At 36.0% G+C, this 17,905-nt stretch overlaps 1 protein-coding gene and 1 non-coding gene across 2 annotated transcripts; one reads left to right on the top strand and one right to left on the bottom strand.

Moving 5' to 3' along the window:
- Positions 1 to 526: 526 nt before the first annotated feature.
- LOC148869910 (polygalacturonase-like) lies at positions 527 to 5,910 on the top strand. The gene is made up of 4 exons (XM_088973747.1): positions 527 to 1,195; positions 1,330 to 1,619; positions 1,727 to 1,955; positions 5,692 to 5,910. Exons 1-4 carry the CDS (start codon positions 767 to 769, stop codon positions 5,908 to 5,910), a joined length of 1,167 nt encoding a protein of 388 aa, XP_088829873.1. The 5' UTR covers positions 527 to 766.
- A 10,348-nt stretch (positions 5,911 to 16,258) lies between these two features.
- LOC148869909 (U2 spliceosomal RNA) lies at positions 16,259 to 16,456 on the bottom strand. The gene has a single exon (XR_016108538.1). It is a non-coding gene; the product is annotated as a U2 spliceosomal RNA (small nuclear RNA).
- Positions 16,457 to 17,905: the final 1,449 nt, after the last annotated feature.

Raw genomic sequence — 17,905 nt, 5'->3', positions numbered from 1 at the left:
CGCACCACACATTCCACCATGAGACTGAACCACGATATATGAGATATGCGGTGTCAGATTACATTCAAAGGGTGTTTGGATGTGTTTTATTGGCAGGAGATATGGATTCAGCTCACTAGTCTAGTGTCCAACCAGGCCTACAGTTGTGACTTGTGAGTCCGGATCTGCTTGTTACAGAGTGCTTCTTATACTAACCTCACACAGGAGCATGTCCCGTACATTTATTCATCGAAAATACTCCCAATAGACGGTGGGATGTGGCTGTGAAATCGGTGTGAGGAGCAGACCTCACAGGTCCCAATTCTACTCAGGCCTAGTGGTCAACATAGTCTCGGTCCAACATACAATCCCTTATATCCTACGCAAAGAAATGGCCCGGCCCAACACAGTACATCGTGAGCTGTGATTCCGCCACATGGATTGCCTTATTCTATTCCTGGCTTTCCTCCTCTTCATGTGTCGCATGAGTCCCCGAATCTAAAATACCTCGGTCTCCACAAACTAACTACACTTCCTTTAACTTTGCAACACGCACTCCAAGTGTTTGCATTAAATTCTCCCTGGGTTTTCCCACAGTAAGCCTTTCTTGTAGTACACGTGGCAGTAACCCACCAGAGGATCTGTACTTACCATAAAAGAATATGTAAAACTTTAAATAATAAATGGAATCCTCCTCGTCTATAGTCAATACAATACAAATAGCTACACTGCCACAACTTCTTCCCGTCTCTCTAGTCTCTGCTCAAGGGTCAAGACTAGAGTAAACATGGCTAAGCTGATCATCCCCTTGCTTCTTCTCTTCCTTCTCTTTGTCTTCTCGCCATCAAATGCTGTCTCTTATAATCTCGTCAGCTTCGGCGCCAGGCCGGACGGCAGAGCCGATGCGACAAAACCATTCCTTAGGGCATGGGCTTCAGCGTGCCAATCAGTCAGGCCTTCAACAATCCATGTGCCTCGTGGAAGGTACTTGATGAAACCAGCAGTCTTCAGAGGTCCATGCAAGAGCAGAATTCTTATAAAAATTGATGGAACAATCCTTGCTCCGAACAATTATTACGCCATTGGCAATGCAGGAAATTGGCTTTTGTTCGTTCAGGTGACCGGGTTGTCTGTCCTTGGGGGGACTCTTGATGCGCGAGGAGCTGGTTTCTGGGCTTGCAGGAATGCCGGCAGGAACTGCCCAGCCGGAGCAAGGGTGGGTTACACAACAAACCCAACTTACTACTGGCTGTTATGTCGCATTTGTTTTGTTTGGATTTGTTGTTTATGCCAAACGAATTAATACAACAGTTGAAGGCTCTTTTGATTACTTCTTTCAAATTTATGCAGACGATAACCTTCAATTACGCGAACAACATCTTGATCAGCGGCTTAACATCGATCAACAGCCAGACTACTCATGTTGTAGTAAACAGATGCAACAACGTAATGGTGCAAAAGGTGCAGATCTTGGCGCCTGACCAGAGCCCCAATACGGACGGCATACATGTACAGTTTTCGACTGGTGTCACCATCAGAAGCTCCGGCATTAGGACCGGTGATGACTGTATCTCCATTGGTCCAGGCACCTCAAACCTGTGGATTGATCGCATTGCATGCGGTCCTGGACATGGCATCAGGTATGGAGAACGATTTGCTTGATCGATCTTTGGAACAAATCAAACTGATCCACACTACTAGAAGTCATCTGTGTTAACGTGGGCTTATTTGTGATTATTTATTGTAGCATTGGGAGCCTAGGAAAGGATCTGAGAGAATCGGGAGTACAGAATGTGACCGTGAAAAATGCTGTTTTCACCGGAACTGATAATGGTGTGAGGATAAAGACGTGGGCGAGGCCGAGCACCGGCTACGTGAGAGGTGTTCTCTATGAAAACATTATTATGAAAAATGTGAAAAATCCGATCATTATTGATCAGAGATATTGCCCAGACAACCAAGGCTGCTCCAGACAGGTAAATTTGAAGAACTTCAGTACATTCATGTTGGATAATAAAAATGAACGTTCTTGATTGATTATCTTGGTCTTGATTGATAATCTTGGTGGGGTCTTGTCAAATTAGGTGCATTTGCTAGCTACTGGGTTGGCCCAGTTGGGTCATTTTGATTGGTCCAGTTTGATGCAGATCTGACCGAAGTTAACTCGGCCTCTGGAGTGCGGTTCTGAGAGAGAGAGAGAGAGAGAGAGAGAGAGAGAGAGAGAAAAAGCTGATCTATTAATTTATTAAATTGAATAAGCTTTCAATTATTTTAGGCTTAAATGTTTAGAGAGGCTATGGCATTTATATCAAATGCCACAATAGGGCTCAAAAATCAGCTATACTTGGAGTAGCAAGGCTAAAACCAAATCATGGCCATCCATGTATGAATGTGGCCCCACCTTGAATTAGATGAAGGTGGGGCCACAATAATGCATCAAAGGCCATGATTTTACTGTTTTAGGTCAGTTAGTTGATTAATTGAAGGGTTGTTTGGTAAGTATTTTTTGAAAGGTTTTCTGTAAGTTTAGTAAAAAATTGTGAGATTTTATATTAAAATCTTGATAACTTGAAGATTAAGGTATGTTTTTCTGTGCAAAGATGAGATGAAAAATTAAAAAGTTTTTCGAAAATTGCCCAAAACAGATTCCGTACGCCTTTTCAATACAATGTCTTTTGGCGATTAAATCTTTTCCTAATTAAAATAGAAAAGATAAAAACACAAACTTCGGGACTTTTAAAAAACTGACAACCTGTACGAAAAGATACACCAAACAAGGCCTGAAACTAGTTTGGTTGATACTTATATTATCTAGGCCCTGAACAAGTGTTTATTTGAGCATTATTGCAATTGGCGTTGCATTGCTACTTAAACATTTAAATGAAATGTTTAATACCATCCTAATATGCTAATTCTCATACGATGGTTAAATTTAAAAATAAATTTTTTTTTCTGATGATTGCTTCATTATTATATACAAATTAATATTTAAATGTAGATATGAAGGTTATATATAGTAGATTAGTAGCATAGAACCCAAAAAAAGGCTCGAGGCTTTTTTATCACTAGAATGGTAAAAAAATTCTTCTATGGGGAGTCAACAACCGATCTTGTCCCCTGCTCTGTAGTGTTGATCCAAGCTGTAAGGGGGGTGCATCTTCTCAAGTCAAGTGTCTAGTCCCTTAATTTGGCTAACATATGGGACAAGGTCAACTTTTGTCTTGGGCCTAGCAAAGAAACTACAGTAAGAAATCGTTTAAACAAGTCAAAAGAAAAAGAGGTTGCTATCAGTGGTGACTGGTGAGTCAACTGAAAACGGAAGGTGTTATAGGTAGGAGTGTCAATTGTATTGGATTTTTCTAATCCGGTCCAGTTGAGTGCATTATAAATGGACCAGGTCCAATCCAATTCAATGAAAATTTTGGATTATTTTGAACCAGTTTAATTCAATGTATGGACCATTTAATTTGTTTAAATTCATTTCGATTTTGATTGATTTCAACCTAAACCCAGTTTATTGACACCTATGTTTTTATCTTATATCAATGGATCAGATATTGGCTTAATCCAACCCAATCCAATCTAAATTTATTATGGATAGACTAGGTCCAATCCAATCTAATAAATGTTTTGGACTAATTTGGACTAATCCAATATGTTTTATTGGTCTATTCAATCCATCTAAATTGATTTTGGACTGGACAAGATCCAATCCAAAATCAGGTCATTGATACACTTATAGCAGTGGACGTAGTTGGGGCTGCGTGGCCGTAAAAAAATGGACAAAGAGGTGCAGTCTAATAGGACTATGTTTGAAGAGGAAGCTCTGGTGCAATTGGTGGCGTGTGAAGTGTCTAGGCTCAACGCCATTGATAAGCATGCATTTGCGGGTGTCTCTTTTGCAAGCAGAAGAGGATGGGGTGAGTGAGTTTCTAACTCTAATGAGGTGTTGGCTTAGGAAGCTTGGTTGCAGAAGAATCAAGGTGTTTTGGAGCAAGAGGAGGATTCTATTAGGGTGAGGAATTCGGTTGCTTTACAGATAGTTTAGACTAATTGCTAAGTAGGGGTCGATTTCAAGCCAAGCTGAATATCTGGTTATTATTTGAGCTCGGTTCGATAGAAAACATCAAGTTCAACTTTGGGTTCAAGTTCAATTCAAGCTAGAGATATGAACTTGAATTCAGCTCAATCTCGATAGTTTGCCAAGTTTCATATAAAATAATAAAACAATTATACATGTAAAATTTATAAATATAATAATTATTTGTAATTATATATAATTACATATATTTGTATATAATATAGGTTAAGTTAGCCTCGTGAGCCTCACGAGTTAAGTGTCATTAGGCTCGAATTTAGCTTGATTAACAAACGAGCTTGCATATTGGGTTTGAAATCGACTTGCTGAATCGAAATTTTCACGAGTCAAACTCAAATAACTCATGAAAATCTTGGTTTGTGTCCACCCATGCTGCTAATTTGTAAAAAGTCAGAATCTCCTTTGGATTTCAATGGGGGCGTGGCAGTAAAAACCAATAGTTGCAGGGGAAGCATGGTGCCCGTTGTATAGGTAGAGGGGGAAGAGGAAGAAATTCAGTTTTGTTTGAGTTGACTTGGTCTTTACTGCCATTAGGAATGTGAGAAAGCATTATTGTTGTTTACTAAGCCCTAGTTTGGTAGCACTTATTTTAAGATAAATACTTAAAATAAATAAATGATGGGATCACATAATTAGTGTCAAATAAGCACTTATTCGCGCTTGAAAAACAAGGAGCAAATAAGTGCTTAGTTTTCAAAATAAGTACCTAAAAAAAAAACCCAGGGGTTGCTTATTTTAATCACTTATTCATTAAGTACTTATTCCAATTTTTTTGATACAAAATTGTCATCGGATTTTCAAAATTTCATCGAGCGTCTTCTTTGAGCTCCAACATGAACCAATGATGGCGAAAAGCAACTCCATGCTGAGAAATCGTTCCAAGTATGCGAATCTACCCTCTTTTTTTTTCCATTTTTACTCTATTTTAGACAACTCTTCATGGATACAATTATCATTCTCACAAATATAAGTACTTATTGATTAATTAAGTGGTCTACCAAACACTTTAAAGTTTAACCCCAATAAGTACTTAAAATAAGTGTAAGTGGTTTGGGAAAGGACCTCCCAAACACTATAAGTACTTAAAAATATGTACTTTGTGAAATAGTATTTGTTTCTGAAACCACTTATTTGCAAAACATAGCCTAAATCAGCTCATAGCCGATCACTCTTGCTTTAGTAGTGTTTTAACTTGTTTTTGGGCCTTTTGTTTTTATATTCTGTGGTGTTGTTTTGATGAATGGGGCCTTACAGCCTTAGTGAGCCTCCCCCCTCCCATCAACTGATGGAGCAAACATCAATTTGATATTTTCCCCTAACACTCCATAATTTTTATGTTTCTAGCGAAAAACTTCTATGATTGTTTTAAATCAATCAAATGGAAAATTTATGTTATAACTCAAAATTCCTAGATGGTGTTAAAGTGACGGCATTTTAAGTAGAAACAGCCACTGTACCAAACATCTCCTAAATAGGCATGCATCTTTTTATAATTTTTCAACTGTGTTGTAATTCTTATATATAATGACTTGACCAAATTTTAACTTCTTTCATTCTTTCTGTTTCCTTCTATTCTAACTGTTCAAACATATATGCATTATTGTTGTTGATAGAGTTCAGGCATAAAGGTCAACCAAGTGGCATATAAAAGAATCCGGGGAACGTCGGCAACACAAGTTGCCGTGAAATTCGACTGTAGTTCTAGCAATCCATGTAAAGGGATCAGATTGCACAACATAAGGCTTACTTATCTGAATCGTCCGGCACAATCTTCATGTACAAATGCTCATGGAACTACTAGTGGATTTGTCATTCCGTCGAGTTGTCTCTAGATAGGGTATGCCTTTGTTTCCTTCATCATATTCATTGTCATCTTCATCTTATTCTATTTATTTATGTTTGCGTATTCAATCACTTGTTGATGGGTTAGATCTTAGATGTAGGCTTGGCAATTGATTTGAGTCCGGTCCAATAAAAGGGTATTAGAGTAACCATTTAGTGTTAAAAATAAACCCATTTATGGTCATGTTTATCGATCCTAAGGCTGCCTTTGGAAACAATGCAAATGGAGTGTAAATCTTGGGTAAAATTGCACTTTGGTTCACTTTTGTCTGTATTTGACAACATTACATTTATGTATTGACAAATGACAGAAAACTCATTTTCCAATGCATATTTACATTGATAATAAGATGCAAAAATACATCAATAAAAAAGAAGTAAATTTGCATTCAAGTGGGCTTTTGATAAAAACGTCACATGCTTTATTGGAATTCGTATTTGCATCTATTACAACTAAAAGTTTGTTTGGTAAGAAGGTAAATTTGTCAGTTTAAAACTAACCCAACTTTGTAATTTATACCGACCATTTTACACTCTACGTATTTGCATTCACACTTATTTGCATTGTTTCCAAATGCAGCTTTAATTAGCTGATGCCAAAAGGGGCTAGAGAGGGCTTTGGAAAGTCTCCTCATTGTGCAATTAATGTGCAACACTTTCATATGTCGTAGTCATTCATTTAACTTTTTTAGAAAAAAAAAAGTTATAGAATACACCACATCAAGTAAATTACCTAATAACACCTTGGGTAAAGGACTTAAACATAAGCTGAATTTTCATAAATTGACTTAAACATACCCATGGTTTTCAAAGGTTAAAGGCGTAGTGGCCCAAAAAGGTGAGGCATAAGCCTAAAAAATTAAGAATAAAAGTAATTGAAATTTATAAATGATAAAAATAATGTGTAATATACCATGTTAGAATGACATAAGGTACAAATATCTATAAAAAAGAAATTTATAAGCACTAAGTCTTTACTTTTAAGCATTAAATAAAATAATAATTAACCATCTAACAATTATAAGCGTTTCACACTTTCTGTTTCAAAATGTAATCTTATGAAATTATTCATATGAAGAATCATCTATATAATGGGCATTAGATTTATGTTCATCCAACAGTTGTGAAAAAAAAAATAATGTAGTTGATTTGATCTATGCAAAAAAATCAATTAAAAGAAAAATAAATCCATTATAAAAAGAAATGAGAAAAACCACAAACTTGAGATGTTAATTTGAATATTAAGAAAAAAATTTACTTCATTTATCCAAGAGAAACTAATAACTTGATTGGCTGATTTTTGCATTGAACTCTCTTAGGCTAAAATACTAAGAGAAACTAATAGAACTTGATTTGTCCTATTGGTTTTTTATTTTTATTCTATTTATTTGGCCCATAATTATTAAAGTGCTTTTTCTATACATTTTGTATTATAAAAAGTACATAAAAATATGTTTTTTTTTTTGCATGAAACCTATGGCTACCTGACTTGGAGGAGGGACGGTATGGAGTGGATAATGGAGTCCACCTTTTTTCTTGAATGGGGAATTTAGGAAAATCCGGGAATTTTCAAGAAAAAATATTTTTTTCTTGGTGACTCTTAGACTCAATGGGGATGGGATTTGATGGGTTCGAGGACCAAGGTACGGTGTGGGAAGGTGTTAGGCACCCCATTTGTGCCTGGTTAAACTGGCCTATACTTCACCAATTTCCAAGGAAATTTTAATAATTTGGATCTTTCCAGGAATATGAAAAATTAACACACGTTGTGATAACAAGAGAGTAACAAAATGTTATTATTCTAGCCATTTTAACTATTAAGAGAATGAGAGATTTAAGAAAAATCAGCCTACATGAATTATGGAAGTTTTAAGGAGTGCCAAAAGGAAAAGATGTATGTTGGAATAGTAAAAAGCAAGTGTTGTATATTTTACTAAAAACATGTATAAAAAACTAAGTGAGAAGATTTTTAAATGCAAAAACAGATTAAGGGTTATTTTAATTATTCTATACTAATGTAAAAATAACTAAAAACTAGTTTAGGCAATGAATTCTAACTAAATGATGCGATGGAGATGAACACTAGGACTTTACAATGTAAGGGATGACTATAAGGTAAAAGAAATAAATAGAATGAATTTAATATAAAGAATAATTATTGCAAAAACAAAAAGAGTTAAGTTGTTGGAGGCTATGGATCTAATTAATGTATATAATCGAAAGATGACTATTATAGGTTGACAAGGCTAGAACCCTAAAGAATAAATGAATGATTATGCATAGGATTGATCTAAAAAAATAGAATGAATATAAGTGGGTGAGGACGATGGTGGTGAAACTTTCAATGTTAAAGCATGGTATCGGGTGGGTGATGATGAATGTAACTACCATATGAAACGATTCTAATGCCAATTGTAATGTTTAAATGCAACAACTATTTTTAGTTGAATTATGAGTCTTAGAAAAACAAAGAATTCATGGAAAATTGCTACAAATCGAAGTGGAAGATTGATTCCTACAATTAATGCTAAAAAAACTAAAAAAAAAAAGAAAATGTGAAGAAAATGATGGGACAACCTATGACCCATTGATCGGGTCAAGTGGGTAAATGGTTCAACCATTTCGGTGATAACTCTGCATTTTGATGCCTTAAGGGCATCAATTCAGGGGTATTTTCAGCCTTAGAATAGTCAAAGTGCACCACTTTTCCAATTAAAATCAATTATGTGACTTTTGAAGGTCTTTGTGCAAATTATGTAGAACATTGAGAAGTTTTTATGGCTAAAATGTAGTTTTTGAGAAGTTGGTGTGAAGTCTAGCTGAGAGAGGGAATGTTTTTGTAAAGAACAGAGAACAGAAGGGCACCTCCTATTTGCTAAACCCAATTGACACCCATCCTACTGTATTACCATGCTCCTCTCTCATTAGTAAACTCTAGGGAGCCTTTTTAACCTAATCTTTTCCTCCTTAGCTAACCCTAGCCACCCTAGATGTGAAATCTCTATCATCCACTCCTTCTAATCTCCACCATTCATTTTAGGACTCTCCTTTGTAGCTTCTAAACCCTAGGGTGCCACCTATTTTGCTAATCCTCACCATTTAGCTTCTCATCGTTAAATCTCAGCCATTCCCACCATCCTATATCCCAACCATTCAATTTAGGGCACCATATATTCTTTTAATCTTAACCCTTTAACCCTAAATGTTCTAATCTACACCCTTCATTTCTGGGCATCCGAATATCAGCCCTACATAATATTGGGTGTCCTCTCCTTCCATATTTAGCCATAGGATCACCCCAAAACCATCTTAGCCATCCATTAGAAACCCTAGGGCATCCCTAACTTTGCTAAATCCCAACTATCGCCCCCCATTTTTCTCCCTATTTCTAGTTGTGTCCACCCTTCTCTATAAAAAGGATCCCAGGGGCTTTGTAAAAGGGGGTGGGTCAATTCATCCAGGTAAGAAGGAAGGCTGATCTTGAGAAGTTCAAGAGTAGAGGAAGAGGACACCGAGGCAAGAGGAGAGGTTCCTACTTGCAGTTCGCCAACACCACTACTACCACCTCTGGATTTGAATCCCAACCATTTTTTCTTTAGTTTTAGAATTACCTTATGTTCTTTAATTTCTAATTTAATTCTTCCTTACTGTAAATTTATTTTTATTAGATTAATTTGTGTTTTATTTCTTTTCTGTAGATATGAAATTCGGCCAGGTAAGGCGGAAGGCCTAGCTCGAGAAGTTTGAGAGTTGAAGGAGAGATGCAAAGACTACTACCTCTAATCGGATTCTAAAACATTTTTATTTTGTTCCTTTTATTTATTTGTTTATGTTATTTATTTTTATGCATTTTTTATTCTCAGTATTGTTCAAGTTTGGTTTTAATGAATTCCATTTTTTAATTAATTAATTTTATATTTCTACAATTCCCCTTTGTGTTCTCTCTCCCGGATCTAAGTACGTAGTTATTTTTCCCTTGCTTCCCTGTGGATACGACTTGTTCTCGTCACTTTACTGTGTTAGTAGTTGTTTGAAAATCAAAATAAAATTATAAATGTTTAAACTGGTGTTCCGAAGTGTTTAATGGCACGCTTCCGGACACACCACTAGGTCAGTGGGTTATTGACCAAGTCAATGATTGTTGTATGATTTTTGACTTTTAGGTTAATTCAAATCAGAACCGAGACCAAGTTAGGGCTGGAATGCCAACAGATGTCTACTACTGAATTCACCTGACCCGATAGTACCCATTTTGGGAACGTCTAGTGCCAAAGTCACTAAATGGCTAAGTTGCCAACCCCTAAAGCAGACTATGTAATGTACTTTATCTATTGGGTTACGGGCGGGCATTTTACTAGAGGTTTCTATTGTATCAATCTACCCTTGTGTGATTCTTGTTGAAGCATATACTTGGGGGGGGGGGGCATGGCAAATGATTTCAAAGAAGACTCCCCATTCATTAGATAGGGAATATCACCAAGATTTTGTGTTCCACTGCCGAACTTATTCCACTTCCAATAGCTCAGACTTGGATCGTGTGGGTCATTGGAATACTTCGTATCAACAGATACTCGGTATATCAATATCGATTCGGTCTGAGATCTCTTATTGAATTGCTCATTCAATGAGCATTCTCAATATTATGCCTTGGAGAGGACTTGAACCTCCACAATCTTTAGCATGAGATTTTGAGTCTCGCGTGTCTACCATTTCACCACCAAGGCATCTTGAAAGTGAATCGAATTCCATGAATATGATATCTATTTAGTGCGATGTATGGAATATATGACAAAGGTGGAGTGTTGGAGCATTTCTATCAATCGGTCATGTCATATAGGTCCGAGTCGAACATCCAATTACTTCGATTTGAATTGTCCGGAGGATACCTTATATATCAAAAAGATGTACAATTAAACCTATTTCTCGATTCAATAGAAGCCCAAAGAAGTGAATATGGCGTAGGGATCCATATATAAACATAGTATCTATTTACATTCGCTCAAATGACCCCTTCTCATAATGAGAATGTACATAACCCTATTCCAGTCTGGAATGAACTTATAATCATGGAATTTACTCGATCATCAGATTGTAAGTTCATAAGCCCAGCCCATTCCCATTTTGGGTGGAACAGATCTACTAATTCTTTGATTCTAGTTAGTAAGAGGGATCTTGAACTAAGAAATAGACCCTATAAGCTAAAAAAGGGTATCCTGAGCAATTGCAATAATTGGGTTAATTGATCATGGTATAGTAGATGCTACTACACATACAATCATATTCATTTCGATAGAATTGCTTGATCTTAAAGGATATCTTCTATAATTTCACACGTGAGGGGTTATTTATTGGTTTCGTCCAGTCATTAATAAGTTGATTATTTTTAGATAATAGTAGATAGAAACAACGCTCATAAGGAGTCCTATTGAAACCAAGAATATAGGTATGCCTACCATCCACACCAGAATAGATGGAGTTTTCCAAAAAAAAACTACTAGTGGAGGAAGACCTCCTAGGAATAAGAGACATAGGGTTGAAGAGAGAGCCAAAAAAGGATCTTTCTTGTATAATCCTGCATAATCACGAATATGAGTCAATAGTGGATTGAAAACACTAAATGAGAGGTGCTATGCACATGTCTAAGTAAAGATAAAAGAATAAAAAATGAAAAGACATTTAGATTTTAAAATTTTTGTTGTGATTTCTAATAAGCTCATGGTTGGATCAAGAGTAGGAGTCACCATCCATTTTTTTAGAGGAAATGGATTCTAATTTCAAATTTAAAAAACACATTTTTGTTTTGAAAACTTAATAAATAATGACTCCATTTGTCCATCTAAAAAGCACTCTATCAAAGATCTTGTCTTTAGTTGGATTAGAAGAAAGAATGTATTAGGCACCCCTCTCTCCAAGCTATAATGACAGTCCAATTTTGAGAACTAAACAGACTTAGGCCTTGTTTGGTTCGCTGCTTAGGGCTTCACTGTTTTAACTCTTGCTCATTCTCCAATTCTAATTTCAAATTTAAAAAACACATTTTTTGTTTTGAAAACTTAATAAATAATGACTCCATTTGTCTATCTAAAAAACACTCTATCAAAGATCTTGTCTTTAGTTGGATTAGGAGAAAGAAGGTATTAGGCACCCCTCTCTCCAAGCTATAATGACAGTCTAATTTTGAGAACTAAACAGACTTAGGCCTTTTTTGGTTCGTTGTTTAGGGCTTCATTGTTTTAACTCTTGCTCATTCTAGGTTAGAATGAGCAAGAATGAATAACATTAGAGCATTTGGTTACAAAATTCTTGCCATCGGCCTCATTCTTTTCAAAATGAAAAATCATCCCATAGCACAAAAATTGGGGTAGCTTGCACCATGAAAAACAATCATGCCCCATCTTGCCCATTTTCATTCTTTAAAGAAACTCTAATGCTAGTGGTTAGCATAAAAACACTTTCATGAAAACATTTTCTCGAAAGCACTTTTATAAAAGTACTTTTTACATGAAAGCACTTTTACAAAAGCATTTTTACAAAAGTACTTTTACAAAAGCACTTATATAAAAGAACTTATATGAAACACTTTTACAAAAGTATTTTTACGAAATTGCTTTTACAAAAGCACTTTTATGAAAGCACTTATACATAAATACTTTTACAAAAGCACTTATACAAAAGTGCTTTTACAAAAGTACTATGAAAGCACTTTTATAAAAGTACTTTTATGAAAGCACTTTTACAAAAGCTCTTTTACGAAAGTACTTTTATAAAAGTACTTTTACAAAAGCACTTTTACGAAAGTACTTTTATAAAAGTACTTTTACAAAAGCACTTTTATGAAAGTATTTTTCTGAAAGTACTTTTATGAAAATATTTTTCTCAAAGTACTTTTATGAAAGTACTTTTACAAAAGTACTTTAATGAGTATTTTTATCAAAGTACTTTTATGAAAGCACTTACCAAAGTACTTTTACAGAAATGCTTTTGTTCATTCACTTTGGATTGAATTAGACGCAATCTAGTCCATTTGCATTTTAATTGGACTGGATTGTATTGTAGTAGGTGTTTGTAGTTTTTTTTTTATATATTTTCTGGATTTTTCATGTTATTTTGGTGTTTGATTCAATTTGGATTGGATTGGACCCAATATGGTCCATTTGCATTTTATTTGGACTAGATTGAACTTGGTTTCTATGGATCTGGTTCGGTCTAGGCTGGTGGTTTATGACTGATAACACATTTTTTTTTTTTTTTATATTTAAGAATTAAAAGGAACAATGTAAGACACTTGTTAGTTTAAAAAGAATTCATTTGTTAGGAAAAAACGTTTGGTACATAACAGTATTTTCTCATTTTACCTATTCTTGTCCATTTTAGAATTTCACATTAGACAAGAATGAGAAAAAAATGAGAATTGAACCAAAAATGGCCTAAGGGTTTGAATTAATGGCTTGTGTCTTACAAATTTTCCTGAATGCAAGCTGAAGGAAGAATGCTTGAGTTATTATTATTAGGGAAACTTACATTCTTAACAACTATAACATACATTCTGCTAAAAGTTTAAAGTAGCGAGCCAAGCCATGCCAACTCAAGATGATTATACCAATTAATTCTCAGAGATCTAATATATTTTATATTTTTATGAATATTAAGTAATAACTTAATTTAAATAAATAATAGCATATTAATGGCTTTATACATGTAGTAATTTATAACAATTTATATAATATGTTTCCTGAATTCATGTTTGATGCATTATTAATAAAGTCATTGCATGATATCTGCATGCCCCTCTAGTTTGGTTGGCCAAATTTGTTATATAAATTTTTAGAAAACATCTCTTTAATATAAATATAAGAAACACTATTAATTAAATTTTCAATAATTTTTTTCTATTATTTTCAGATTTATTTTGTTAACAAATCACTAGTTTTTTCTATAACTTATATGCAAATTTGATGCTAATTTTCTAAAAATATTTTGTTGTGAACATGAATTGCCTCTTTTAACGTGTAACTCCATTGAACGAACTTAAAATTTTGAAACATTATGGTGATTGATCAAATGATCAGGTTGTTTCCTCAACTCTACTAATTTCCCAGAAGAAGAGAAAAATAAAAAGTAGAAATGAACCAAGGGCCCAAAAAATGTAATGCATTTAGAAGACGAAGTTCATGGGTCGGATTGTTTGCATACACAAAAACTATCTAACCTGCGAACTTTAATTACCAGTTCATACCGAATTAGGCCAATCTAAATTTGATTGATCCAACTAGATATGCAATTTTGAAAATTAAAAAAAAAGCAAATAAGGGAAATTTTCACTAAAAATATATATATATTTTAATTAAAAAATAATAGAAACTTAGAAAAATAAGGGAATATAACAAAAAAAAGAATTATTAACAATGGAAATTTTTAACATATTAAAAATAATATTTACTAATGAAGTATTAAAACTAGAAAATAAAATAAAAATAAAAATAAGGTAACATTAAAAATCAACAACTTACGTTACATGATTAACTTATTAAGTAACTTATTAATAGATAAAAAATATAAAAAAAATTAAATAAATAGATAAAAATACAAAAAAATAAAATTTATTAAAAATTTTGGCATATCTAATATATTATAATTTTATTATATTAAACAAACTCTATTCCGTTTGTTAATTGTGTCCATTGTCAATTGTTTTAAAGAAACGCATGGAACATTGAAGCAAATATTGGACTGTGGTTTTGCTTTTCCTACTTTTCTTTCCTTACCTTTTTCTGCAAACCAAACATAGCATAAGGGAACTAAAAAAGAAAGGTTCATTAGAAATGACTTGGCAAGGAAAAGACTGTACTCAAGATCCAGATATTTGGTTCACGCTGACATCCCTTTGGTTCTGGTGTTGAAGGTTTCCTTTTTTAAACTGTACTCAAGATCCAGATATTTGGCGGAACAGAAACTTGGATTTGAGGTACCAAAATATAGGGTTGTGTGTCTTGATTTGAGGTATGGTACCTAGACATTCTAAAATTATGACAGATGGATGACAATATGTTTATTGGATGCAGAAAAAGGCACTCCTTCAATTTTTGTTCAAGCAGTTTTTAGGATGGAGATAAGTCTGGTTAATAGCACTTTCAGATAGTGTGTTTTCATTTGATGTATGGTTGATTCATGGGGAATTTCCCTCATTATTATTAAGAGGGTAATTATCTTTTTCTATATGATTTACGAGTTTGAAGGTGGTCTTTGACCAGAGTTCAAATCTTGGAAACAGCCTTTCTATGTACACGGGTAAGGCTGCATACATTTATCCCACCTAAGCCTATTCATGGGCCGGGGCTGGCCCGGGCCTCCGGGCAGGCTTGAGCATGTGTTTTAGCCCGTGGGTTTGACCTCGGGCCTAAAAGCCCGAGTCCGATTATTTTATGGGTAGGGCTCGGGATTTGTTAAAAAAGCCTAGTCCGAGCCTGGCCTGGCCCGACTTTTCCTAAACTACCTAACCCTAACCTTAAATACTTAAAATTTTTCTTTTCATTCTCCTTTCTCACTCTCACTCTTAGAAGCGGCTCTCATTTCTCCCTCTCAACTCTCAGAACCGGTAAACCCAACTGCACCTGCGAAGTGCGAACTTAGTCACCGACGGCCGACTCCACCAGAACTAGTCATCTCTCTCTTTGGCGGTGATCTCTCTCTCTCTCTCTCTCTCTCTCTCTCTCTCTCTCTAGCTGGCACCGTTTTCATCTTCTTTCTTCTCATTCTCAGTTCTCTCTCTTCTTAGAACTAGGTCTTCTATCTTCTCAGTTCTCTCTCCAGCCGACGCCACCAGAACCCAGGCCATCGTTTTCATTCTGTGAACTTAGGCACTGCCGCACTAGCAGCTGGCACCACCAGATCTAGATTGTCTCTCTCTCTCTCTCTCTCTCTCTCGAGCGGTGAGCTCTCTTTCTCTCTCTCTCTCTCTAGCCGACACTGTTGTTATCTTCTATTTTCTCACTTTCTCGGTTTCTATTCTCACTCTCAGACTCCTAGGAATCGGCGAACTCAACAACACCATTCTCTCAGACGGCATCTATGCTTAGACTCCCAAGTCGGGCTTTGGGCTTTTTTGAGGGCCGGGTTCGGGCCCAAGTTTTAGGCCTGTTGGTCGGGCCGGGCTCGGGCTCGGGCCTAAAAAGTTTATGATAATAAAAAGTAAAAGCCCGACCTGAACCCGACCCGGCCTGGCCCGGCCCATGAACAGGTTTAATACCACCCCATTGTAAGTTCAAATCTTGTGTGAATGGTGTGAGTGTCCAAAGCTGCATACAGCTTTTCTCTATGTACATGGGTAAGGCTGCATTCATTGGTTACACGGCTATAATGCTCCTGAATCAATTACCAAAAAACACGAATGAAAGCCCCAATGCAAGCTACCGTGGTGGGTCTTCCCCCAAGAAAAAATAATTTAGTATCATGTGGGCCAATGGCCCACGTATCAGACATTAACCAGATAAGAACAGATACTACACTTGATTTTTGCCAAAAGGCCGAGAAAGGTATGCTTTCTATACCCTCTCTAGTTTGCTTTTATAATTCAGTTGCGCCATGCTATAGATACCAAAATCAATGCCTTGTTATGTAATCAAACTTGGGGTTCCACCCAAGCCTAGTATCAGTTTAGTGGGGTTTAAGTGGGTTTAAAAGGCTTCAATCAACGTATTAGAGTTGATTACTTAGACAGTAAAGCCCATCATCATTTGTGTACTTGTTTCTCTAGCTATTTCAAAAAAACGGCTCATCCTTCAGCTTGATGTGCAAAATGTATTTTTTCATGGGACTCTTGATGAAAATGTTTATATGTCGTAGTTCCCTGAATTCAGTGATCCTCGTCATGGTCACTTTGTATGTCGCCTTCCGTAATCTCTGTATAGGCCCAAACAAACCCCACAGGGTTGGTACTCTAAGCTAAGTTCATGCTTAGTTGACTATGGCTTCACAATATCCAAATCAGATTCTTCTTTGTTTATTCTTCACCAACAACAAGACCTCATTTTCCTTCTAGTCTACGTTGGTGACATTCTCTTAATGGATTCCAATTCTGATATCCTCTTAGCCATTGTCAAAAGAATTCTCCGGTATTATCAAAAACACAATTGACTACAGGCTATGTCTCACGCCTTCCTCTTCTTTAAGTCTCCGTGCCTTATCTGATGTGGGCTGGGCTGACTGTCCCGATGACCACAAATCTCAAGAAGGTTATTGCATTTTTCTAGGCAACAATTTGATATCCTGGTCATCTCATAAGCAACCCACCGTTTCTAGATCAAGCACCGAAGCGGAATACAGAGCTGTTGCTATAGCCACTTCTGAGCACATTTGGCTCGAGTCTCTAGTCCAGGAACGCTAAGTTCCTGTCTCCTCCACCCCCGTTCTTTGGGGTGATAATATTGGCGCTACCTACCTTTCAGCAAACCGGGTATTTCACGCCCACACTAATCACATTGTCAGGACCTCGTCACCTCTCGTTCTCTTGAAGTCAGGTTTCTCTCCAAGCTTTGTGTGGCATCTCTCAAATTTTCTTTAAGCTTTCAGACTCCCATTGGCTGTTGGAAACTTCGCACCTGATCAACAAGGAAGACCACTCGTTGCATCAACTATTAGAAATGCTCTTACATAATGTCAATTTTGGGGTGTAGGACCGTCTAGGAATTGTCTTGATGATCAGTCATAGTAATTGGAAGTGGAAATTTTACTTTAGTTGTTTCCTATAGACTACATCAATTGATATCACTGAAGTTAATGGAGAGAACAGTCTCTTGGAATTTCTAAGGTGCTTTGGCCAAGGATTTTATCTGTCGACACAAAAAGATGTACAAGGGCCTAAAATGTGGTCCTGGCGGCGAAGATTCTGACAATTAAGTCAGCCGAGGGGTCGAGGTGATAGGAAGGTAGGAGCAAGTGGAAAAACAAGAGTGCGTAAGAGAGGTTTCCTGTGGTCGGCTATCCGTA

The sequence above is a fragment of the Nelumbo lutea genome, chromosome 2 (genome assembly GCF_056320005.1).
Source record: "Nelumbo lutea isolate HS-2025 chromosome 2, American lotus-T2T, whole genome shotgun sequence".
NCBI classification, from domain to species: domain Eukaryota; kingdom Viridiplantae; phylum Streptophyta; class Magnoliopsida; order Proteales; family Nelumbonaceae; genus Nelumbo; species Nelumbo lutea.
The sequence above is the reverse complement of the archived record's forward strand: the minus strand, read 5'-3'. Positions and strand labels throughout refer to the sequence as shown.

Excerpts from the sequence above, each read along its gene's own strand:
- LOC148869910 (XM_088973747.1), top strand. The coding sequence starts at position 767 with ATGGCTAAGCTGATCATCCCCTTGCTTCTTCTCTTCCTTCTCTTTGTC. Across the intron at positions 1,196-1,329 it reads ACTGCCCAGCCGGAGCAAGG|ACGATAACCTTCAATTACGC; the intron begins GTGGGTTACACA and ends AAATTTATGCAG. Across the intron at positions 1,956-5,691 it reads ACCAAGGCTGCTCCAGACAG|AGTTCAGGCATAAAGGTCAA; the intron begins GTAAATTTGAAG and ends TGTTGTTGATAG.